Consider the following 25,542-nt stretch of genomic DNA (forward strand, 5'->3'; position numbering starts at 1 on the left):
GTAACAGAAATTTTGACCGGGGTGCCCAAACTTTTGCATGCCACTGTACCTCCTTAAAAAACTCAAAACAAATTGAATGAATTGTCATCTATTGTCCTGACTGAGGAGTTCACTTATGGTAATCTCTGGGAGAACGACTTGCTCATCCTCGCAGTTTGTCATCTCAGAGAAGTGATGGGTGAATATGAGCTGACAACAGCCTCACTGTGTGGGGCTCCAGCTCCACCTTCTATCAGGGGCTGGAGCTCAGCCAGGAGCTGTGCAGACCTGGGTCCATGTTTCCAGGCTCCTCCCACAGACCTTTAATGTCAGAGAGCACTGTGGTGCAGCGGGGGGCAGGTGAGGACACCTTTTGCTGTGGATATTGAGTGCAAGGCCCATTGTCACAGATGCTTCACTTAACATGTCAACAGTGACTTGGAGCTCAGCCTCTGAATAGTCACTGTGTAAGTGTTGTTTGCGTACTGCAGCTGAACCATTGAGGTTGAAGTGACCTGTGTCCTGAAGTGGAGATGTTGCATGTTGAACATTCCCTTTAGTTCTGTAGGTTAGAAAAGTTGAGAAAATATAGCTTTGCGTGATTGAGATTGGATCTTTGAGGTTTCCATTCCTTAATATTCAGTCTGTGATGTTCTAGTTGCTCTGTTCCACTCTGCACCCATTGGAGAGCGTCGATGAATACCTGCTTCCCCACCCTTCCCAAATGACTATTACTCTAGTATCTCTTGACACTGTCCCATCCAGGTCAGGCCATGACTTACCAATGCCACGCTGCCATTCTCGCTGGATGCCAATGATAATAGTGATTGGGAACACCGCCTTTAAGTAGTTGCTTCTTTTCATTTCTAAAGTAACTTGGCTTTGTGAGTTTGGACATGCAATGTAGCAGCCAGTTCAGATGTAGATTTAAAACCTGATCCAATGCTGGTCTTGCCCCTCCTCAACGCAAGTGCTTAAGATTTTTTCCAGAGCCAGCCTAAGCTGCTATAAGTGTGCTGTAAATCTTTAACGTAGTCTTCACATGCTTGTATAACTAACCAAGTCATCGCTGAGTTGGATATGGCTCTGGACTGGTCCAGGACTGAGCAGCACATTCCAACCCAGCCTGATCCAGATGTTTCATCAGATTATGCACCCAACACCTATAGTCGGGTCCTATCAAACTGGGCTTGGGGACTGGAGCTGTTCTTGGGAGTCACTGTTGACTAGTCCCTGAGCTATAACTCATTCTCGGTTTGGATATTTCAGAACGCATTCACCAGGCCCAGGCTGCAGCAGCTAAAGCCAAGAAAGCTTTGCAACAGAAACCCAAGATGACAACCAAGATCGTGAGTATTATAGGCTCTTTCAGAAACTGAGTGACTCCCTGATTCTGCCAGATCAGGAGACCTGAACCACTTGTTTTAGTCTGGTTGTCTGTCAGTTGACTTTGCCTCTCAATTTCTCTCTCATCCTCCACTGAGCATTGAGCCCAGCAACAACTCTTGGTTAAATTAACCAGCACAGGAAGCAACCAGAAATCATTGGATAATCTTCTGGAATGTTAATCTCTGTCTTGGGCAGCTGGATTGCAAAGAGGGGAAGTGGTGCTTAAATTGGACAAGGTCCTGGTTAGGCCCCATTGGGAGAACTTCAGTCATCTTTGGTCATTGCAACTGAGGGAAGATATAACAGTGACCAGAATGGTATCAGGGACCAAGAGGACTTAAGTTATGAAGACGGGCTGCATAGTTTTTGCCTTTATTTCCTTCAGTATGAAAGAGTAAAGGGTGATCTAAATGAGATACTTACAATCTTGATCGAAAGGATTTGACAGAATAGTTTGAAACACTTTCCTATGAGGAGAAATCAGGTATGAGGGGAAATAAGAGAAAGAAATTGTTCAGGAGTTAAAAGTGGCAAAAGAGTAGAGAGGTCATGGACCATATCTGGATTCTGGAAAAGGAGGTGCTGACTGTCTTGAGGCAAATTAAGGTGGATAAATCCCCAGGGCCTGACAAGGTGTCTCCTTGGACCTTGTGGGAGGCTAGTGCAGAAATTGCAGGGGCCCTGACAGAGATAATTAAAATGTCCTTAGCCATGGGTGAGGTGCCAGAGAACTGGAGGATAGCTAATGTTGTTCCGTTGTTCAAGAAAGGCTCTAAGAATAAGCCGGGAAATTATAGACCAGTGAGCCTGACGTCAGTCATGGGTAAGTTATTGGAAGGTAATCTGAGGGACAGGATGTATAAGCAGAGAAACAAAGGACTGCAGATGCTGGAATCTAGATGAAAAACATGATGATGCTGGAGGAACTCAACAGGCCAGGCAGCATCTGTGGAGAAAAGCAGGCGGTCAATGTTTTGGGTCAGGACCCTTCTTCAGGACCTGACCCAAAACGTTGACCACCTGCTTTTCTCCACAGATGCTGCCTGGTCTGCTGAGTTCCTCCAGCATCATGGTGTTTTCCAGGATATATGAGTATTTGGATAGACAGGGCCTGATTAGGGATAGTCAGCATGGCTTTGTGCGTGGTAGGTCATGTCTAACCAATCTTATAGAGCTTTTCCAGAGTTTCTCAGGAAGGTCGATGAGGGAAAAGTGGTGGTCGTTGTCTACGTGGACTTTAGCAAGGCCTTTAACAAAATCCCACATGGGAGGCTGGTCCAGAAGGTTGAGTTGCTTGGCATTCAGGATGAAGTAGTCAATTGGATTCAACATTGCCTTAGTGGGAGAAACCAGACAATAATAGTAGATGGTTGTCTCTCTGACTGGAGGCCTGTGTCTGATGGTGTGCCACAGGGATCGGTGCTGGGTCCGTTGTTGTTTATCATCTATATTAATAAGTTAGATGATAATGTGGTAAACTGGATCAGCAAATTTGTGGATGACACCCAGATTGGGGGCATAGTTGACAGCGAGGAAGGCTATCAAAGTTTGCAGCGTGATCTTGACCAGCCTAGTAAATGGGCTGAAAAATGGCAGATGGAATTTAATGCAGATAAGCGTGAGGTGTTGCTCTTTGGGAGGACAAACCAGGGTAAGACTTGCACAGTGAATGGTGGGGCTCTGAGGTGTGCGGTAGAACAAAGGGACCTGGGAATACAGATCCATAGTTTCTTGAAGGTGGCATTGCAGGTAGATAGGGTCGTAAGGATAGCTTTTGGCACTTTGGCCTTCATAAATCAGGGCATTGAGTACAGGAGTTGGGATGTTATGTTGAAGTTGTACAAGACATTGGTGAGGCCGAGTTTGGAGATTTGTGAGCAGTTCTGGTCACCTACCTACAGGAAAGATATCAATAAGTTTGAAAGAGTGCAGAGAAAATTTACAAGGATGTTGCCGGGACTTGAGGACCTGAGTTATAGGGAAAGGTTGAATAGGTTCGGACTTTATTCCCTTGAGCACAGGAGAATGAGGGGAGATCTTCTAGAGGTATACAAAATTATGAGGGGTATAGACAGGGTGAATGCATGCAGGCTTTTTCCCCTCAGGTTGGGTGAGACTAGAATTAGAGGACATAGGTTTAGGGTGAAAGGTGAAATATTTAAGGGGAATCTGAGGGGAAACTTCTTCACTCAGAGGGTGGTGCGAGTGTGGAACGAGCTGCCAGCGGAAGTGGTGGATGTGGGTTCGATAGTAACACTTAAGAGAGGTTTGGATAGGTACATGGATGGGGGGGTTTGGAGGCATATGGTCCAGGTGCAGGTAGATGGGACTGGGCCGAAGATCAGGCAGCGTGGACTAGATGGGACGAAAGGCCTGTTTCAGTGCTGTGGTGCTCTGTGACTTTAAATCAGGAAACACCTTTGCAGAGAAGGGAAAGGATAGTAGAAATCTGGACCTCTCCATAAACATTTGGGAATTGGAATTTTCAAGGCTGAAATCTAGACATTTCTGTTAGGTTTATGTCATGACAACTTGATCTGGAAATTGCACAATTTACAAAAAATGACTGCAACTAATTTGTTTCCAATAGAGTTTCAAGCTGTGGTGATAAAAGGTTAAGTACTTTTATCAGCAAAACATTCAGGGATAATTACTCAGATTTTCATTGGATCGTAAAACTTGCTGGGTGACAACTGTCAAAGGTGAAAATGTCCAAGGTCCATCTGGCTCTTTTACCACTCTTGCACTTGCATGTTGCAATGACAGTGGTTAATAAATGATCATAACAATCAATCTCTGTCAATTAGACTCATACAGACCAAGACATTGAATGATTTGGCAACCATGAGGCCAAAGTCATCTGTTTCTGCCAAGTATGTTAACTTACCACATGTTGTGCCCATTTACTCTCACACTGTATCCCATTATATTGCTGCCTACAGGAACTTTATTTCATTTGAAGGAATCAGTATGTTCTGCTTCCACCATAACCCAATGGAACTTGTCAATCAAATTTATCATCTTTTATAACATTCCCTAGAATCGCCATGCTGGCTTGATTTTTGCAAATTCTTTTCCGCCTCCTTTAGTTTATGATTCCTCTCCGCTTCCCACGACACCCACGAAGCCTGCTCTAATTAGAGTGAGCAGTGTTTCTCTGCAGAGCAAAACATAGTGTAAGAATATCAGTTTTAAAGCTTCAAGCAGAATGTTGCCCATCAATGTCAAAATAAATTAGTGATGATTGCACCAAATTCAGCAAGGTCTCCGTCAGACTGTGAGGAACACCTCATTAGAGGGAGGAGCAACAGGCTTCATTTTTTCTTTTTCCCGTACAGTGGAATGGATTTTAACAATGTGTTTGATTTTTCTAGAAGTCCTCTTGTAAGGAGAGTACAACAAAGCTTCCCCTGTGTGAGCAGTCTCTGGGGCCCCAGGCGTTGACAGACTCCAGCTTGCCCCACACACCTGTGACTCCAGTAACCCCCACATTGCCAGCTACACCCACGTCACCACCAGCAGCCATAGATGGCAATAAAGTCCCGACAACCAGTGCACCAGAACTGGTCAAATCTGGTCAAAGGTCAGTTACTCTAAATGTCCAGTTTCCAAAACAGTCAAAACCTGTTGCTGAGTATTTGCAGAAAACTTTGAGCTTTGCAATAGACGTATGGACAAGGTTTACATGATAACATTGTTCTTTGTATTACAGCAATGCAGTGATTATATAATGCAGTTTTCTCTGTAAAGAAAATGTTTATGTACCATATCCCTTCCAACCTGCTATCTGTACAAAATTCTTCATTCCCTGTTGCCTTTTCTCTTCCTGTCCCTGGTTTCCTCTCTTTCCTGAAGGTGAAGACCGAAGATGCATTCTCTGTGTGTTAATGAATAAACTGCTTGAGAATATCGCAGCTGAGTCTGATCCTGCTCCCACGTGCTCTCCAGCGGAGCTCAGGATTGGAAATAGTTTTGAATCTGGTTCCTTAGAGATGTCTGAGCAGATCGAATGTCCTTTCACCCCTCCTCGTCAACCAATCACTCTCGGCCCCTGTCTCACCACTTCCTTTTCCTCTTTACATTGGCCATCTCCCCTCTCCACTCTCAATCCAGATGCAGGCTTTTGACCTGAAACATTGCTGATTCCTTTCCCCGCCACAGACGCTGCTCGACCTGCTGAGCTCCTCCAGCGGATTGTTTGTTGCTCCAGATTCCAGCATCTGCAGTCCCTGGTGTCCCCCTCCATAATGATGCCTGCAAAATGGTGTATGCTGCATCATACCTCCCTTGAAAATAGTTTGTGTCCAGTAGAACATCCCTGAGGGAGTTTGTATACGGCAGTTCGTCTCCTCTGAAGTAATGTGTATCCAGCTTAATGTCCACTTTGTAATAGTGTATGTACCAGCATGATAGCCTACACTGAAATACCAGATTTAAAGCAGGGTATTGCCTTGCCAAGTTAGTTGTGTACAGTAGGAAATAGTATAATAGTAGGATAACTCCTTCTGAAAGAATGAATAAACCGCAGACTATGTAAGCTGGAATCGAATAACAAAATAACTGCATGTGAAGTTAAGACAGAAATGTCGGTAATGCTCAACAGGTCAGGCAGCATCTACGTGGAGAAACAGAGTTATATTTTAGGTCGATGACCTGATATCAGATGTGTATTTGTGTACACAACATATGCAACGGAATATTCCACTCTGAAGTGATGTCAATATAGAAGATTATATCTGCAGAAATACAGTTGTTTGAAGACAGCAGGATGTCCCACACTGGAATATAATGCGTACGGAAGACCTTGTATTGTGAGGGATATATAGAGGGATATGGGCCAAACGTGGACAAATGAGACTAGTTTAGATGGGAATCGTGGTCTGCATGGACCAGGTGGGCTGAAGGGCCTGTTTCCGTGCTGTATGATGCTAAGTGCAGGATACTCCAGTCCAAAAATAGTTTGGCCACTGCAGAATTTTCCCCCAAATAATATGTATATTCCAAACATTACACCTGGTAACATTCTGTAAGCAGCAGAATGACTTAAAAGGTAGTGAAACATGGAAGATTATCCTCTGCAATACCTGGCGTTTTAAGAGAAGTTAAGCTGAGACCTGGTCTGCTCTCCAAAGGAAATCATGGAACTGCTTTGAAGAAGATGAGGGGAATTCTCCTGGGTGGTTTGGCCTTCAACCAGAATCACTAACACAGACGAATGGTTTACAGGCCCTCCCTGGCTTCCTAACACCCAACTTATGTACAGCCCATACATACGATCAAGCATTTGGGGGACCGGTGGGATGGATGGGGATGGATTTGGCGGCTGCTGCAGGTATTCCCTGCCGGCTGGGAATAGTTACAGTGGGTCATGAACAGTTCTCAGGAATGCTGCTTTAACCTGGGGATGACGTGTATTGTAATCTTGCTGTTTGTGGCATCTTGTTAACTGCTGATTAGTCCTGACCTCGTGGTAGGTGCTACATAAATGCAAGTCTCTATCAGATCATGGGTAGATACTGAAAGATAGGATCCCTGGTGTTTCAGGTTTTATTGGGGTAGGTGTTGAATGGGCTGCCTCAGTGAGAGCCACGGTTTACCTGAATGGTTTAATTCTTGTTTGCAGTGTTTTGTTGATGTCCTCACCTTCAATGCCACAGCTTGGGAATCTTCTATCTGGATCACAACCAGGACTTCATGCTGGACCACAGAGCCAGGCACAGATGCTGTCTCAGTCAGTAGCTGCGACCGTTCCCCAGGTGCGGGTAGTCACTGCTCAGCACGGCTTAGCTTCTAGTTCACACCCGGCCTCTGTGGTACAGCAAGTGCAACAGCACCAGCATCAGATCCGGCTCCCCACCGTCACTGCCTCTGCTCACACTAAAGTGCTACCTCAGGTAAGAATCAAAAAGACCAAGAGCCAGATCAAACTGGACCCAGCCCATCATCAGAAATGGTGGTGCGCAGAAGTCCTGCACTTAGCTCGTCCAGGTGCAGAGAGCTGACCTCCCTGTCTCTGCAGCCAGGTGGAGCGAAGCTTCAGGCAGGGAGACCTTCCCCAGAACACCCAGCCGGGGAAAGCTGGGGTAGAGCCTCACCTCCTGCCATTACACAGGGAACAAGCAGAAGCAGCCCATTCCGCCCCTTGTGCCTGCTCTGCTGTGAGATTACAACTGATCTTGTACCTCAGTTCCACTTTCAAGTACGGACTTCATGTTCAAAACTTCATTGATGTGGGCTGGGAGGGTTTTTTTCTTAGTATTTTGGATGCTTTTAAAAAGGGTTAACATTGCAGAAGACAAAGATTAGTTAAAAACTTACAATTTTGAGAAATAACAAAGCATTAAACCAAAACGAGAACAAGTGTAAATAACCTGTGTTTTCCTCATCCCTGAGCCAGCAATTCCCACCAGACAGGGCTTGGCCTGGAGTCCAGTGACACAGCAGTGGCATCTGTCACTCAGTCAGTCTCGGAGTTCCACACTGCGCTGACATGTGAGGGATTCTGTGACTGACGGAGATTCAAACAGTGGAAAGCCAGCAGTTAAGTTGGAACAATTGTCTCCAAATAGCAAGATTTGCCCTAATCTAAGTACTCCGTGATGTGTGCACTTGAGGACTTTGAGAATGTAAGCATTCAAAAATTAAATTCTTTCCATTTTTTTTGCTGGTATTGCATTATCTACTTACTAAATGCAAGTTTATTTTTATGGACTTCAAAATTCAGCAGAGAAAAGGCCGATTTGGCCTATTAGCCTGCACCAGTTCTCACTGCTCAGCTGCTTTGTCCTGTATCCTTTTATAATGGGTCCCTTGCAATACTTCCTTAAATTCCTTTTTCAGAAGCTGTAGTCTCTGTTCCAGAGCCTCCCTTTTCTCATAAAGCAAAGACTTCCGCTGACTTCTGTCGTTCATTCTTTCCTGTGAATCCTCGTTCCTTGCCCCCATCACCGTTTCGCCAACCAATGCAAACAATAAAATGTAGAGCGAGTTGTCATAGAATCAGAGAACAGTACAGCACAATACAGGACCTTCGGTCCACAATGTTGTGTCGACCTTTAAACCTCACCTAAGACTATCTAAGCCCTTCCTAACACATATCCCACATATTCCTCCACATGCTTATCCAACAATCTCTTAAATTTGACCAACGTATCAGCCTCCACCACCACCTCAGGCAGCACATTCCACACCCCAACCACTCTCTGGGTGAAAATCTTTCCTCTGATATCTCCCTTGAACTTCCCACCCATTACTTTAAAGCCATGCCCTCTTGTATTGAGCATACCAATGGGAAAGAGGCGCTGGCTGTCTACTCTACCTATTCCTCTTAATATTTTGTACACCTCTATCATGTCTCCTCTCATCCTCCTCCTCCTCCAAAGAGTAAAGCCCTAGCTCCCTTAGTCTCTCCTCATAATGCATACTCTCTAAACCAGGCAGCATCCTGGTAAATCCCCTCTGCACCCTTTCCAACACTTCCACATCCTTCCTATAATGAGGCGACTGGAACTGGACACAGTACTCTAAATGTGGCCTAACCAGAGTTTTGTAGAGCTGCATCATTGCCTCACCCTTCAGGCCTGCTCCACCATTCAAAATGATCATGGCTAATAATCCAGTTCAGTTCTCTCTTCTGATTTTTTTCCCATGTCCCTTGATAACTTTCCCATTTAGGAATGTCTTTCTCCTTCCTGAATATATGTAACGATTTGGTCTCCACTGTGCCCTGTGACAGAGAATTCCACAGATTCACCGTGCTCTGGGTGAAGAAATGTCTCCTGATCTTGATTCTCAGTGGCATTCCCACATCACAGTCTGTGAGTCCTAGCGCTGGATTCCCTGGTCGGGAACATCCTCCCTGCTTCAAATCAGTCTTTAGTCCAAACACATTCTCTTTGTCCTTTCAAAGACTTTCATTAATTTGAAAACTTCTGTTATGTCCTTATTATCTCACACTTTCCACTAAACTGAATGTTATGCCTTATCTCCCCCATTTTGTTCTGTCACCAGGGCTCCAGTGCCCTCCTTATAAAGGCCAGAATGTCCAGAATTCTGTCAGAGCTTATCCACTGGCTCCTACAAACTTATCTCCTTTTCTGTGCCTGTATTATTGCCATTATTCAAAGTCCAGACTTCTTATTGTCTCTTATCCACAAAGTACCCTTCAAACTGCAGTGCCATCCGAGGTCTCGGAATTTGTATTCTTGTATCTCTGCACCTCCATTTTCATAGGAATGTTGCTACTAAGGGTGCCTTTCTTTTGATTATGTTTTTCCCAATATGTCATGTGCCGTTCCTCTTGATTTAACCTGCACCTGCTACTTCTGTACCCCCACTGTAAATCTGCAGCTCATTGCAGTCTGATTTGCATTGTAACTTGCTGCCTCTGTCTCGAAGCTTGTGGGAGGGTGTAACTCTTGAATGTACCATTTCTCACACCCTGCCTTCCCAGGAAACATTCATTTTCCTTTTTGTCTTCTTTTCATCTCCTCTCCAAGTGATTATTTTCATACTGGTACCTTGTGCCCAGTTTTCTGTAACAGGGTGAGGATGTGTTGAGAAATGTACTCGGAGAAGGAAAAGCCTCTCTGAATATATTGTACGCACATAGGGAATCAGCACAGGAATGGGCCCTCTCAGCCCACCCTGCCCAGACTGACAGTGATACCTATCTACACTAATCCTATTTGCCTGCATCAGGCCCATATCCCTGTACTCCTTTCCTATCCAACTACCTGTCCAAACGCCTGTTAAACACCGTTATTGTAACTGCCTCTACCACTCCTCTGGGCAGTTCATTCCAGAGAAACCTACCCCTTTAATAAATTTTTTTTCCTCTGACCTTTAACCTGTGCCCTCTAATTCCAGACTCCCCTGCCCTGGGAAAATACCTATGCCCTCAATTTTATAAATCTCCTTGAAGTTACCCCTCAGCTTCCTACGTTCCAGTGAAAATAAACCCAGCCCATTTCCAATCTCTCACCACTCCAGCCCTCCATTGCAGGCTACATCCTGGTGATTCTCTTCTGCACACTCTCTATTGCTACCACATCCTTCCTGCAGTGTGGTGACCAGAACTGTACACAATACTCAGTGTGGCTTAACCAATGTTTTATACAACTGCAACATGACGTCCCACCTCTTGTACTCAATACCTCAGCCTATGAAGGCAAGCATACCAAATGCCTTCTTGTCTACCCTATCCACCTGTGCTGCTACTTTCAGAGATCTGTGGAGCACCCAAAGGTTTATGTGCACACCTGTTTAATTCAACTATACAGTTTAATTCGAGCAAAAACAGAACTGTATGGAAATGGAATTCTGTACATTAGCTGATAAAACCTCTGAATGAACAGACTGGTTAACTATATGAGTGACAATGTCTTTGGGAGCGTGTACCAGTAGAATTTGTGTTGAATGTTATTCATTGAACAGGAGTGAGATTGGTTTCATTGTTGGTGGCCCGAAGCTGGATTTAATTAAAGCTTTAGCTGAGTTTCTTGAAAGAAAACAGTTGACTGATTCTTTAATTGTTTGTTCTTGCAGTCTATTCTGACAGTGCCAGTGAAGGCTCAGTCTGGTGTCAGTACTGTTCACATCCAGCAAAGTTCTACAAAAGCAAATCTAACAATGGCTGGGATCAGCACGGCTTCCAAAACAGTGTCCAGCACGCTCAACAGCGCTGCATCGAGCTCTGCCACCACCATCTTACAGAATGTGGCTGGGCAAAGCATCATGAGGCAGGTGAGCATGGAGCGAACGTGCCTTTCCTTGGCTGGGGCTGGGCGGCGAGCACAGGGGTGGTTGGCCAATGCATTCTGAGAATCATGGCAATCTGTGACACATCATCCATTTACTTGTGCTGTTGGAGTGGATTTAAACTCATTTGGCAGGGGAATGGGTCACAGATTAGACGAGGAATTAAGGGGGTAGAGAAGTCAAATATAGAGGGAGAACTAAGTCAGTCGAATAGGCAGGGCACAAATGGGCATGCTAAGGTCCATGGGTGCAATACAAGGCTAAGTTGTATTTTAATGCATGGAATCTGTCCAGTGAGGAAGATGAATTGAGGACGTTGATCAACACGTGGGAATATGATATTGTTGCTGTCACAGAGATGTGGTTGAAATCTCTCCCCATAACAAAAGTCCTCCAATCCAGGCAACATACAGGTGAATCTCCTCTGCACCTTTTCCAGCACAACCACATCCTTCCTATCATGTGGTGACCAGAACTGCACACAGTACTGTAAGTGTGGCTTAACCAGTGTTTAGTAAAGTTGCAACATAACCTGCCAGCGTTTATATTCTGTGCCCAACTATGAAGGTAAACATACCAAGCGCCTTCGTCACTCCCCCATCTACCTGTGTTGCCACTTTCAGGGAACCATGGACTTGACCTGCAAAATCCCTCTGTTCATCAACATTCCTTATAGCTCAACCATTTATGGTGTATGTCCTTATTCCTTTTTGACTTCCCAAAATGCATCACCTTATGCTTGCTGGGATTAAATTCCATCTGCCAACTCTCTGCCCAACCTTCCATTTACAGTATCTATATCCTTAGATAACCTTCCTCACTGTCCATAACCCCACTAACTTTCATGTCATCTGCACATTTACTAATCATGCCTCCGACATTCACATCAAAGTCACTAATATATATCACAAACAACAAAGGTCCCAGCACTGATCCCTGTGGTCCACCACTGGTCACAGACTGCCAATCAGAAAAGCATCCTTCACCGCTCGCCTCTGCCTCCTATCACCAAGCCAATTTTGGAGCCAATTAGCCAGAATCTTGTGTGCCTTAACATTCTCCACTGGCCTAACATGCAAGACCTTGTCAAATGCCTCAACAAAGTCAGCATAGACAATACATCAACAATCTGACTTGCCTCCTCAAAAAATGCAATCAAATTAGTGAGGCAGGATTTCCCCCACTCAAAGCCATGCTGACTCTCCCTAATCAGTGCCTGCCTTTCCAAGTGTACATGAAGGATTTTCTCAAGTATTTCCCTACCACTGATGTAAGATTCACCAGCCTTATTTACTTGGCTTACGCCTATTGCCCTTCTTAAATAAAGGAACAACATTAACTATCCTTCCATCTTCTGTGGCTAATGAACTTACAAAAAATCCCCATCAGGTCCCCAGCAATCTCCTCGCTTGCCTTCCATAACAACCTGGGATAGATCCCATCCAGCCCTGGGGATTTATCAACATTCCATGACATCTCGTACCTCGTCCTCCTTAGTACTGACCTGCTCCAGATTATCCATGTTCCTCTCTCTGAATTCACTATCTTCCATGCCTTCTCCTTGGTGAATACAGATGGGAAGTGTTCAATTAGGACATTATCCCCATCACCTGGCTCAACACACAGATTACCCCTTTGGTCTGAAAGGAGACCCACTCTCTCTCTGGCTACCTTCTTGCTCTTGATATACTTATAAAATGGCTTAGGAAGTGTCAGCAATTCACAGAGAGATGCAAGTTTAATTGGGTTATAGTTGTTGGGCGTTTCAGTGTCCCTGATATTAACTGGAGTCACCTCGTGTGAAAGGCTTAGATGGAGGGAATCTTTAAAATGCATCCAGGAGAGCCTTGAGAGCCAGAATGTGGATGGTTCTACTAGAAAAAGGGCAGCACTGGGTCAATCTTAGGGAATGTAGTTGGGGACAATGATTGAAGTGTCAGCGGGAGAGCATGTTGGAGAAAGTGAACATAACTTATCCTTTTCTATAAGTTTCAAGCTATTAATGGAAAAGGATAAGGATGGACAGGAAATTAATGTACTTAATTAGGAAGCAAATAGATAATCTGTGCATGGAGCGAGAGGAGGAAGGTGAGGTCTTCAAAGAATATTTCTCATCTATATTCACTAAGGAGAAGAACATTGTAGTTGGATAATTCAGGGAGGGAATGGTGAAATTCTATGATGTAACCATTAAAAAGGAAATATTGGATGTCTTAGCAGTGTGGATAAATCCACAGGGCCTGATGAATTGTTTCTCAGACTGCTCTGGGAGGCAAGGGAGAAGATTGCTGGGGCCCTGACAGAGATGTTTAAATCTTTGCTGACTACTGGTGAGGTGCCAGATGACTGGAGCACAGTAAATGCGGTGCTTTTATTCAAGAAGGGCAGTAGGGATAAGCAAGGTGATTATAGGCCTGTGAATCTAATAAGAGGTTATTGGGAAAAATTCTGAGGGACAGGATTAATCTACACTTGGACAGGTAGGGATTGATCAAAGACCGTAGCTTTGTTAGGGGGAGATCCTGTTTGATCAATTTGAACTTTTCGAAGAGATAATGAAGTGGGCAGTGCGGATGTTGGAGCACAGAGATCATGGTACAGAGACACCATCCTGCTGGAATGTAGTGGGACTGAGCTCAGTTACATTGGATGGTATACAGGTTGTATCCAACTTTAAAGCAATGGAGGGTGATAACATGTTTTATTACTGAGGTGATTAACTTTAACGCTTCTGCTGTTGTAGTTCATTGGGAGATGAGTGCCGCCTTTTCCTGTTTGTCCCTGGTGATACCCCATTCCCCTCCACTTTTATCTTTGCCCCAAAAGCAAGAGCAAAGCTGAGAATTGATCGTCCCCATTTAATGGACACTATCACAGACTGCGTTGTAACAGAAGGGCGATTAAGGCAGTGAGGGTTATCCTGTTGAATCATTCCGGGTACCCATTCCAGACTGGATATAATTGCAGTTCCTATTGTTTTGTTTCTGGTCCTGGCCTCTGAATTTCCAGATCACTCAGTGGATTACTGCTGAAGTGTGAGTGGTTGTTTCATAAACTAATTGAGTCATTAGCTGTGAAGCAGTTTATTGATCCACAGAATCTCATGCTGTTCCGGGTGTGGTTTTCCAGACTTTGACAGACTATGTCCACAGAAACATTCTCAGTTCTGAATATTGGGCTGAGGTTTTTCAATGAATGTTGGCAGTAAGTGGTAAAAGATCTGTTCTGTCTAGGTTGCCATTGCAGGCCAGCTTGGGATGAAGGCACAGTCTGGTACTGGAATCCCATTGACAGCAACCAACATCCGGATCCAAGGGAAAGATGTTCTGCGGCTGGCACCATCCTCCATCACCACTGACTCCAAAGGCCAGACAGTGCTCCGCATCACACAGGATATGATGGCCACCCTGACCAAGGCACCAGTCACCACAGTCAAACTCACACCAGACATGCTCGGGTCCAAGGGCATTTCTGCCACTCTACACGTCACCCCAGCCATGCAGCCGACAGACTCCCTGGTGAAGACATCCACCTGCACAAGTGCATCCACTACCTCCACGGTTGTCAAGGTCACACCAGACTTGAAAGTAACGGAAGCAACAAGTGCTGCTATCCGGTTGATGCCGGCGCTGGCTGTAACAGTAGCTGACCAGATGAGTAAGGCCTGTGCTCCCCTCTCCTCGACTGACACTAAGCCAGCAGCTACCATCCGCATAATGCCTGGACTTGGGGTCATTCCCAAACCCGGACAGGCCATTGCCGTGGCAACTTCCAGCAAACCATTCACAGCTGCTGGTACAATAACTTCCGCTGCTGTCACACTGACAACAGTAAGCACAGCTGGATCGAAGGCAATCACCAAGGTAACGCCAACAGCTGGACTGCCAATCTCTATTGGAACAGGTACAGCTACAGTCAGGCAGGTTCCTGTGAGTGCAACCATGGTGTCCACAACACAGGCGGTAAGTTTAAACACTGTTCTACTTATCCTTACTAATGCCGTTCTTCAGGTACTGCCTGCATCAAGTGCTTGAGAAGTCCCAGCTATGACATTGCCCCAAACCATGGCATCACAACACTCTCCACAACTTAGGTCCTATGTGTCTGTTCCCATTCATCCACCACCGCTGTGTTTGCTGACATAGGGTGACTCCTGGTTCAACAAGCATCAGTTTTAAATTTCTCTCATGCGCTATCACTGTCATTATACCTTTAACAACACAATACTGGCTTTGTAATAATCATGTCTCAGTGCCACACTGACTGTTGCACAGAGTGGGGGAGACGGTTGGAAATTATCATTTCAGGTCAATGAATTTCCTTCAGAATGTTCTCATGAAGGAACTTTGACCTGAAGCATTAACTCTGTTTCGGTCTGTGCAGATGCTGCCTGATCTGCTGAGTGTTTCCAGCATTTTCAGATCTCCAGCAGCTCACTTTTTGATTTCCTTGAACAATCCTTCCCCGATAATTGGAGATTATTTTGTTTAAGTGACCTCTGGGGCACGTCAGGCTCAAACTGAAATTCTCAAACTCAAGATGACAAAAGTATCTCAGCTTCAATGTCATTAACCAGTATCTACTTGGGGTAGAAGGAACAATTTTGAAATTTGCAGATGACATAAATTTGTGAACAATGAGGCATGCAGAACCAGGTGTCCGGAGGATGTAAATCTGACGGATTGAATGGAGAAATGGAAAATAAAATTCAGTGCAGTAAACTGCAAGTTGAAGTGTTTTTAGCAGATGCAGTGAGTCTGAAATAAAGACAAAACACTGGAAATAATCAGCAGGTCAGGAGCATTTGTGGAAAGAGAAACAGAGTTGATGTTTCAGGTCAAATATTTCAGTAGTGGGTGAAGTTGCAAATGAAACAAGTTTTAAGTGAGGAGGGACAGAGAAATAAAAGGGATGCCCTTGATAGGTTGGAGACCAGGAACAATTGAATGCCATGAGTGGTGGTGATGAAGCTGTGAGTGGGTGGTAAAACTGCGTCACGAAAAGATGTGAAAGGGACGGAACAAATGAAACCTGGGAGTACCAAAGGAGGAGAGTGGGAAAGCTGGGAGTCGGGAAAAACAATGACTGACCATGTGCTGAATCCTGAAGGCTGCAATGTGCCAAGCTGCAAGGTGAAGTTGTGTCTCTTGAGCTTGTGTTGATCATTATTGGAACAGTGTGGAAGACCAAGGTCAGAGTGAGAGTGGGATGGACATTTAAAGTGACAGGCGACAGGAAGTTCAGGACCATCTGTGGACTGAACAGAGGGGTTCTGCATTCGGCCAATCATCCCACCGTGGAATATAGTGAGCGCCAAATTCAGTGAACTAAATTGGAAAAAGAACAAAAGTTGTTATTTATATTATATATACAAGCTAATTAAAGGGGGTACATTATAAGAGAGCCAGGGGTGAATTGTACATGAATCATTGATGGTGACAGGACAGCTTTGAGTTCAAAAGTTTTGCAGAACCTGTACAAAGCCCAGTTTAGCCCCTGCTGGTATAACTTTATGTTGCATTTTAGAAAGAACCTGACACTTTGAGGAGATCTGGGAAAGATTGACTAGAATGGTCCCAGGGATGGAGGCTTGCAGTTAAATGGATAGTGTGGAGAACCTGGGATTTGAAGGCGCTATTTAAAATCATGAAGCGTTCAGAAAGGTAAAAAGTATTACCTGTGGTTGTAAGGTCAATGAGCAGCAGAGTTTTAAAGTAATTGGCAAAAGTATCTTTTTTAATGCAACTAATTATTGACATTTGAATTAAAAACTAGGATGAGAACTTTAAAATAAAAGTGGTGCTTTACTTGGAGCCGGTATAGGTCGGCAGTCACGGACATGCTGGTTGATAGGGGCTTGGTAGGGACAGCACACAAGCACTAGTTCTGGATGATCACATTTACTAACAGTAGAATGAGGTTGGCCAGCCTTAAGTCTGTTGGGATTGTCTTGGAAGAGAGCTCCAGTAACACACCCGGGATGGTGCAGTCAAGTGCAACCCCCTCGCTCCCTCTCCCTCTGGGCACCTCAATGGAGGAAGCATTAGTGAGGGGTAGAGTGTGGAGATTTACGAGGGGGTTGCATGGAACTGGTGTCTTAATTATGAGGAAAGGTTGAGTAGGTTGAGGTTATATTTTTCAGACCAGAGGGGACTGATGTGTGCGGCATTCGGATTTAACTGAAGGATATAGAATGGAGAGGCCTGGGTGAAGTGAGCAAGCAGGGCTTGTGTACCTTAGCAAAGAGTCCAATAACCACTGGTAGGGAGAAGTGACAGAAATATTTTCCACCCAAAAGATGGTGGAGGTTTGGAACTTGCTGTCTTGGAAGGGAGACTGGAAGTGGGATTAGGCCGGGATAGTTAATATTCAGCCAGCAAAGGTACGATCAACCTAATGGGATCCTTCTGTGTCATGAACTCCTCTGATCTAGTAATTATCCTGTCCCAGCCACATCAGCCTCCTTTACCAGCACTGGCTTCCAGTGTGTGACCATCAGGGTTGAATCTGGCAGTGTGTAGTGGTGTGGATGTAACTGTTGCCAGGAGGTTGCCTGTTGCAGGGCCCAATTTGATATGTTCTACAGTCTGGAAGGGTTTATGCATTGGCTTTTCTGGGAATGACTCTGTATCGGGGCAAATATACAGTGTGAAATCCAGTAACTGTTTGAAATTAATGTAAATAGCAAGGCTGAAGTGGTTGTGCCATCATATTGCTTGACATATTCCCCCTTCGGATGCTACCCTCCTCGCTGTGTCCAATAGTAACTAACCCAGAGGGTATTATAGCAGGTGATACCATGTTATTAACATTTAAAGAGTGTCTGGGTGAGCACTTGAAGCACAAAGGCAAAGAAGGCTGTGGATCATGTGCTAAATAGGATTAGGGTGGATGGGTACTTGATGGTCGTCATAGACATGGTGGGCTGAAGGGCCTGTTTCCATACTGTATGACACTATGAACTAATAACTTGTCTCTGTTTCCTTTCTACAGACTAAGCTGCCCGCTACCATTACTGTGCCTTTGTCAGTACTGAACCAACCTCTCAAAGGAAAAGGGGTGATGGCAGGGCCAATAATCAAGGGCAATCTTGGGGCAAAGTAAGTGACACTGAGAGTGCATTGGGCAGGGTGAGGAATGCTTTTACACTGAGTGGAATGTACCAGGAATCGGTACTGGGCAATTCTGAACAGTGTACAATGGCAGTTCCCAGAAGGTGGTGAAGGTTTGGAACTTGCTGTCTTGGAAGGGAGACTGGAAGTGGGATTAGGCCAGATAGATAATCTTCAGCCAGCAAAGGTACGATCAACCTAATGGGATTCTTCTGTGTCGTGAACTCCTCTGATCTAGTAATTATCCTGTCCCAGCCACATCAGCCTGCTGGGGGATGTGCTGATTTGGGAATCTCTGGAACAGCACGGGTGGGATGGTGAGGGACTCGGGTGTTGTCTGATGTAACTGTAGAGAAATTAAGCAATATTTGTTACTGGATAGAACTGTGGGATATTACGTTTAATATACGTAAAGGGAAGTTGTTAAATGTTGAAAGAAAAATTAAAGGTCATTCTTGCTAAATGTGTGTAGGAGTGATTCAGCAGAGGTGTGTGAGTGATGGACCCTGCAGAACCAAGCTAAACTACCTTCTGTTCAATCAGCTCGCGTGAAGGGAGCTGCTGTGACAACAAACCTTACAGACTAGAAAGATTTGGTGGCATTACCAGCCTGCAGAGATAGGTAAATCTGAGCTAGCAGGTAAAATTAGAGGTGAGGCTCGTGTTTCCTTCAATGAGGAACGTAAGGTTATTGGAGTGGATAGGGTAGGTAGGGAAAGCCGCTGATAATGGTATCTGAAACAATGGACCATGAAATTTGAGGTGGACTACTGGGATGTGGTGGCAGAAATCCCTCCTTCCCACAGAGGGCAGCACCATCCAGGAACATGCTCCGCCAAGGGGTTCAGGTTGAACGTTTCCAGACTAGATTCATAGTTATACAGCGCAGAAACAGGCCCTTCGGCCCAACTCATCAGTGCCAACCAAGATGTCTGTCTAAGCTAATCCATTTGCCTCCATTTGGCCCACATCCCTCTAAACCTTTCCTATCCATGTACAAACCTCTACCATCTCCTCTGGCAGCTTGTTCCATATACCCACCATCCTCTGTGTGAAAAACTTGTCAATGAGATACTCTTTAAACCTTCTCACTCTCACCTTAAATGTCTGCCCTCTAGTTGTGGACTCCCCTACCCCAGGGAAAAAGACTATGACCACCCACCACATCTACACCCTCATAATTTCATCAATTTGGATAAGGTCACCCCTCAGCTTCCTCGCTCCAGCAAAAGCAGCCCCAGTTTATCCAACCTCTCCGGATAACTCAAGCATTCCAGTCCAGGCAACATCCTTGTGAGTCGCTTCTGCACCCTCTCTCACTTAGTCACACCTTTCCTATAGCCTGTCGACCAGAACAGTACACGATACTCCAAGTGTGATCTAACCAATGTTTTGTACAACTGTAATGTAACATCCCAACTCTAGTAATCAGTGCCATGACTGATGAAGGCAAACATGCTGTACGCTGCCTTCACCACCCTGTCAACCTATGTTGCCAATTTCAGAGAACTATGCACTTGTACCCCGAGGTCTCTCTCTTCAACAGAACTCTCCAGGACCCTGTCATTCACTGTGCATCTCCTGGTTTGGTTTAACTTTGCACTTGTCTGAGTTAAATTTCCTTTGCCCATGTTCCCTGTTGAACCCCAGACAACCTTCTTCACCGTCCACCATACCACCAATTGTGGTGTTATCTGCACACTTACTAACCATGCCACCTACATTCTCATCCAAGTCATTAATATATATGACAAACAACAGTGGACCAGCACCAATCCCTGCGGCACACCATTGGTCACAGGCCTCCAGTCTGAAAAACACCACTCCACTACTGCCTTCTGTCTCCTATCACCAAGCCAGTTGTGTACCCAATTTGCTAGTTTACCCTGGATCCCATGTGTTCTGTCCTTCTGGGCCAGTCTACCTCGTCAAAGGACTTGCTAAAGTCCATGTAAGTGACGTCTGCCGCCCCTGCTCTTGTCAATCCTCTTGGTTGCCTCTTCAAAAAAAACTCAGTCAAGTTTATGAGACACGACTTCCCACACACAACCCACACTGACTCTCCCTATTCAGTCCTTGCCTCTCCAAATGCTGGTAGATCCTGTCTCAGAATCCTCTCAGTAACTTTGCCACCACTGACGTAAGGCTCACCAGCTTGTAGTTCCCTGGCTTGCCCTTGCAGCCCTTCTTTAAAAAAGGACACGACATTAGCCACCCTCATCTTTGATAACTAGGGCTGATGTATTTTTGTTAGATAAGTGTGTCAAGGGTTATTGAGGCAGGAGGGTGATAAAATACAAGTCAGTTGTGGCCTAAATTGGGTGAGAGAATGGGTTTGTTGGGCTGAATGGATTCCATTTGGCCTTCCTCCTGGAGAGGGAAGGGGAATATTCTCCATCCCAGGTGCTGCTAAATAAATGGAGCAAAAAACTGCAGATGCTGGAAATCTGAAACAAAATGCTGGAAGGACCGAGCTGGTCAGGCAGCGTGTGTGGAGCAAAACATCACTGTTTCCATTCACCGACCCTTCAATGGCACAGGAAAATGGAGAAGATGTTCACGTTTTCAGTTGTGGAGATGGGGAGGGGTGAAGGGAAGAAGGGTGTATGTGACAGAGTGCCGACCAAAGTTGTCACAGTAACAATTACTTTGAAAGCTGACAGATACAGGAGGTAAAACAATGTTGAGACAGTGAGGTCCGGCCACAGCTGGGGAGGGAGGGGGCAGAGTGGGGGCTGGGAGCTGCAGCACTGCCTGCCTCTGCTGCTGAGTGGAGGTGTGTGGGCTGGCGGGGGCCACCCCAGCACTTAACGTGGTCACCCAGCCAACCTGGGGGTGGGGAACGAGAGAGGGAGTGAGGTAACCCCAGCACTTCCTGTCATCAGGGGGTATTAATGAGAGAGAGAGAGAGAGCGAGCGCGAGCACAGTGGGACCAGAAGCAGAAACTGCTGTTTGTTTTTTACTCAAAGTTCCAGAAATGCAATGGTTTATGAACGGATTTTCTCTCTCTCCAGTATCAGTGGACTTGGGAGAAACATTATTCTCACGACAATGCCCGCAGGGACAAAACTGATCGCTGGCAGCAAGCCCGTCAGCTTTGTTACAGCCCAACAACTGCAGCAGCTGCAACAACAGGGACAGGCCACACAGGTACCGCAGGAGGGGGGCGGGGTGGGGAGCAGGGGCGAAATGGGGAGGGTGGCAGGAGAGCCACAACTGGGGAGAGCGGGGATGTGTGGGGGCTAGGGGATGATGAAAAGGGAGCGGGGGAGAGTGGAAGATGGAGAAAGGGTGGGGGAGAGGGGGCGAAGTGGGAGATGGTGAGAGAGGTTGCTATGGGGAACAGGGAGCGTGAGAGAGAGGGAACGGGAGATGGGGATACTGGGCAGTGCAGGGAGGTGGGGAGGGAGCAGAAGAGCTGGGAATGGGAGAGTGGCGGGGGCAGTGGCAGTGAGGGGGAGGCAATGGAATGTGGGAGATCGAATGGGAATGTGAAGCGTAGATGAGCTGATAGGTGAAGCAGGAAGTGTAGGGAACGGGAGACAGGGAAAAGGGAAAGTGGGAGCTGGGAACAGGGAGCCAGAGGGCAGGAACAGATTTGGGGTAAAAGGTATCCTGGAGCAGAAAAGTGAGCAGGGTTGGAGGGGGAGGAGATGGGAAAGGGTAGTGGGAGGTGGAGGGGAGTGGGAAATGGGGATAAGGAGTGGGAAGCGGAGGAAAACCGTGCCATTGGCCACAGGCCATGTACTGGGAAAATGGGATTAGTATAGAAAGCAGCAGATGGTCAGCACGGACGCGATGAGCCGAAGGGCCTGTTTCTGTGCTGTATGACTATGAAAGTTGGAGATGGTGGAAGGCGGGAATTTGGGAAGAGTAGGAGATGGGAATAGGAAGTGGGGAAAGCAGGAGTGGGAGAGAGGAAAGGGAGGAACGGGAACAGGTGAGCAGATCAGGAGAGGGAGGAGAGCGGGAGTTACAGCAGGAGATCTGGGAGTGAGAGGTGCCATTGTTGTTGTATCTAACTAACCACTCTGGCCTTGTGACTGGGGTCCTGCTGGACATCCAGGAGTTAATGAGTGAGGAACAAAACAGGAAATGCGAGGAATATTCAGCAGGTCAGAGAGAACTCAGGGAGGAGGTAACAGCGTGGGTGCCTCAGGCTAGTGACCTTTCATCAGATGTGCTTTTAATAAATGCAGGTTGCTGTTCTGAGCCGAATCGTCCAGTGCTGAGTGGCAGTGGGTTGATGAAGGAGGAATCCTCTCCACCATGTGAATACGTTTCTCTCCTGGACCCTTGCACCTCCAGCCCCACCTGACAGCCACTGGCCTGAACTGTGCACTCCCACCCTGATCACCAGATTCGGGGAAGGTGTGAGAGCCACGGGGTTATCCAGCAGGGAAACAGGCCCTTCGGCTCAACTCATCCATGCCGACCAAGATGCCCCATCCAAGCTAATCCCATTTGTTAGCATTTGGCCCAAAACCTTCTGAACCCGGCCAGTCTGTGTGACCGGGAACAATCTTTGGCACTGGACTTCAGGCTAGTTAAACCACTTTGAGTTTAACACCCAACAAAGTCAATGGTAAACAACTGAGGGGCAGTAGGTAACAAAAGGGGCAGGACACTGCCTGTGTTTGCAGTCACTTGGTGTGAAGCTCTGGGCAGTAGGATGTGGATTCATGGGGGTGGAGGGGTGCTGGAGAAAAGCTGATGGGAATAATGGGAATGTGGCTGCAGGATTTGTCTCCCCTGGCAATAGATGGGAAAGGGAAGTGTATCTTTGGAACTTTCTCCCCAACGAATAGCACCAGCCCAGAGTGGGATGTTCCCAGTTCCAGGAGCATTGAATATGGTCCATGGTCAAGCCAGAGGTGTCCAACCAATGCAAGTTAACAAAAAATAGAATAATTCGTGCTGTGTTCTGAGATGGTGAGGTAACACCACGCTCTCCCATATGGCTCTAATGTTCTGTCTGCCTCACCTCCCGTACACAGGTCAGGATCCAACACCTTCCGTCTCAACAGCTTCACCAAGGAACATCTATCAGCTCCACCAAGCCCATCTCTACAGTCGTCGTAACCACTGCACCGTCAGTCAAGCAGCCACAGGACTAGAGGATCCTGGAGTAGCTGTCTCAGACACAGACCACATCATTTTATTTATTATCTATACCTTCAACTGGATGCACATGTCACAGCTCAGTGCCCAGTGTTGGGAGCCCTACCCCTTCTCTCCCATCGTGTGTGGACACAGATTGTATTCTGCTTCAACCTCTGAAAATATATCATTAGAGCCTATGCAGTAAATCCAATAAAACATCTGAGTGATGAATATGTTGCAGCAGGAATCCTTTCTGACTGACAGGGCTACAGTTGGTCCACAGATTGATGCTTCATTACACAAGCCAGAAGGTACCAGTCTCTGCCAGGCACGCCACTTTCTGCTGAACCTCTAATAAGTCTTAATGTTCCTGGCCAAGGGCTCCTCCTGCTTAATGGTGAAGCTGCTGTTGTGAAGACAAATTGTATTGGACAGTCCTGAGGAGTCTTAAGGCAGCTGGTTCCATGTGATGGATCCTCTGTTAGAAGTAGCAGTCTTCTGCGGAACCTCTGAGGTGCTCTGTGAGTATAGTCCTGTATACAGAGTCATGTTTATTGGAGTGTGCTTACGATGCTGAATATATGGATGTTTAAGATGCTGTATGTAAAGGACATTTCATATACTGCTCTAACTAATCAGTTTATAGTGCTGTCTGCAATGATTTTATGCTGCAGTATTTGTGCTTTTTGTTACACTGCATTTAAGGTACTGTATGTGCAATACTGTTTTGGATGCTGTTTACTCCTTTGTGTGTATACAGTGGTACTTAGTGTGCTCGATACACAGTGGTGTTCACTGCACAACAATTTGGTGACATCCAGTATAAATTGGCTTCTACAGTCAGGATATTCCTGCTCTCACAGAGGTTTCAGTTTGCTGGCAGTGAGTAACAAGGAACAGGAGCAGGACTGAGCCTTTAGTTCTGTCAGGATGCTCTGCATTCAGTAAGGCTATGGCTGATCTAAACTCTACCTCCCCAACATATTCCCATATCTCTTAATTCCCTAAGTATCGGAAGATACGTTCTCAGTGACTGAGCATCCACAGTCTTGTGAGAGGGGGAATTCCAGAGTGAAATAATTTCTCCTCGTCCTAAATTCTCACCCGTATTCAGAGACTGATCTCTTAATTCTAGGGAGAGCCAAGGGAAGTACCTTCCTAGTGTCTGTCCTATCAATTTTAAGAGCTTTGTTTCAATTAGCTCACTCTTCAAACCATGACTGTACAATCCAAATAATGTGAGGAGCTTTTTTCTTTAATTCATAAAAACACGATATTGGAAGATTTGCATTATGTGCAATCTGTACTTCACTAATTAAATAGCAAGGCAGACACAGTAATGTGTAATGGTGATGTGGGTACACCCAACGCATACAGGAACAGACAAAAACACATCAAATATGAGTTCAGAGCAATGGAGTAGGGCATTTTCTGAATACCTTGGGTGTTAAGGTTTTCAAGATGGTATATTTTATCAAAGACACTTAATGTGAGATTCTAGAAATGGGTCATTAAATATCCTTCACCTCTTTAATAAAATGAATGAAAGAGTATTTTCTAGATTACTGGTGCACAGTGTTTTTTTATGAGAACTAGATTTACAGCTCAAACCACATGCAGAGACTGCTCATGAGAAGTTCTTTTAGTTTAACTAGATCAGACACTGATCTCAGTTTTTGGTCATGTTTAAGAACACAAAATGCCATGGCTCTCGTCGTTCCGTCCACTGACACTCACTGTTCCAGTCACTCTCCCATCACTGCTCTGCTCACCTTGTCTCCAGCCCTCTCTCCCAGCCTCCCAATGAGCTCAGCCTTTTCTGTAATACACAAACTGCAAAAACAAAGTGCTGGAGGAACTCGGTGGGTCAGGAAACATCCGTGGGGACACAGCTAGTTGATGTTTTGTGTCAAGACCCTGCATCAGGACTGAGGGTGTGGGGAGATGGCTGGTATAAAGAGGTGAGGGGGAGAGGTGAGATGAGCTGGCAGGTGATGGGGGGAGCCAGTGAGGACGGGGAGTTACGGGCAGAGGGAGGGAGGGAATGACGGAGGCGGAGGCTAGGAGGTGCCGTGCAGAAAACAAAGGGCTGCGAATTCTGGAATCTGATCAGTAGGGAAGGTGATAAGTGGGACCCGATAATGAAGGGATGAGGAGCAGATGGAACCAGTGGGAGAGGGGACGGGGGGTGGGTTGGAA

The 25,542-nt window shown here is 45.9% G+C and overlaps 1 protein-coding gene across 5 annotated transcripts in view; it reads left to right on the forward strand.

Moving 5' to 3' along the window:
• nfrkb (nuclear factor related to kappaB binding protein) overlaps positions 1-24,907 on the forward strand; it is an 81,342-nt gene extending 56,435 nt beyond the window's left edge. For 3 of the 5 annotated variants that reach the window (XM_052039808.1, XM_052039810.1, XM_052039812.1), the window contains exons 19-26: positions 1,249-1,328; positions 4,743-4,951; positions 6,992-7,262; positions 10,915-11,112; positions 14,361-15,089; positions 18,121-18,227; positions 21,255-21,390; positions 23,238-24,886. In XM_052039808.1, coding sequence (XP_051895768.1) covers positions 1,249-1,328; positions 4,743-4,951; positions 6,992-7,262; positions 10,915-11,112; positions 14,361-15,089; positions 18,121-18,227; positions 21,255-21,390; positions 23,238-23,357 — 1,850 coding nt within the window. In that variant the 3' untranslated portion in view covers positions 23,358-24,886. Of the gene's footprint in view, positions 1-1,248; positions 1,329-4,742; positions 4,952-6,991; positions 7,263-10,914; positions 11,113-14,360; positions 15,090-18,120; positions 18,228-21,254; positions 21,391-23,237 lie in introns of all 5 variants that reach the window. The other 2 variants (XM_052039811.1, XM_052039809.1) reach the window with 2 other exon arrangements.
• The last annotated feature ends 635 nt before the right edge of the window (positions 24,908-25,542 follow it).

This window comes from Pristis pectinata, chromosome 27, assembly GCF_009764475.1.
Source record: "Pristis pectinata isolate sPriPec2 chromosome 27, sPriPec2.1.pri, whole genome shotgun sequence".
Classification (NCBI taxonomy): domain Eukaryota; kingdom Metazoa; phylum Chordata; class Chondrichthyes; order Rhinopristiformes; family Pristidae; genus Pristis; species Pristis pectinata.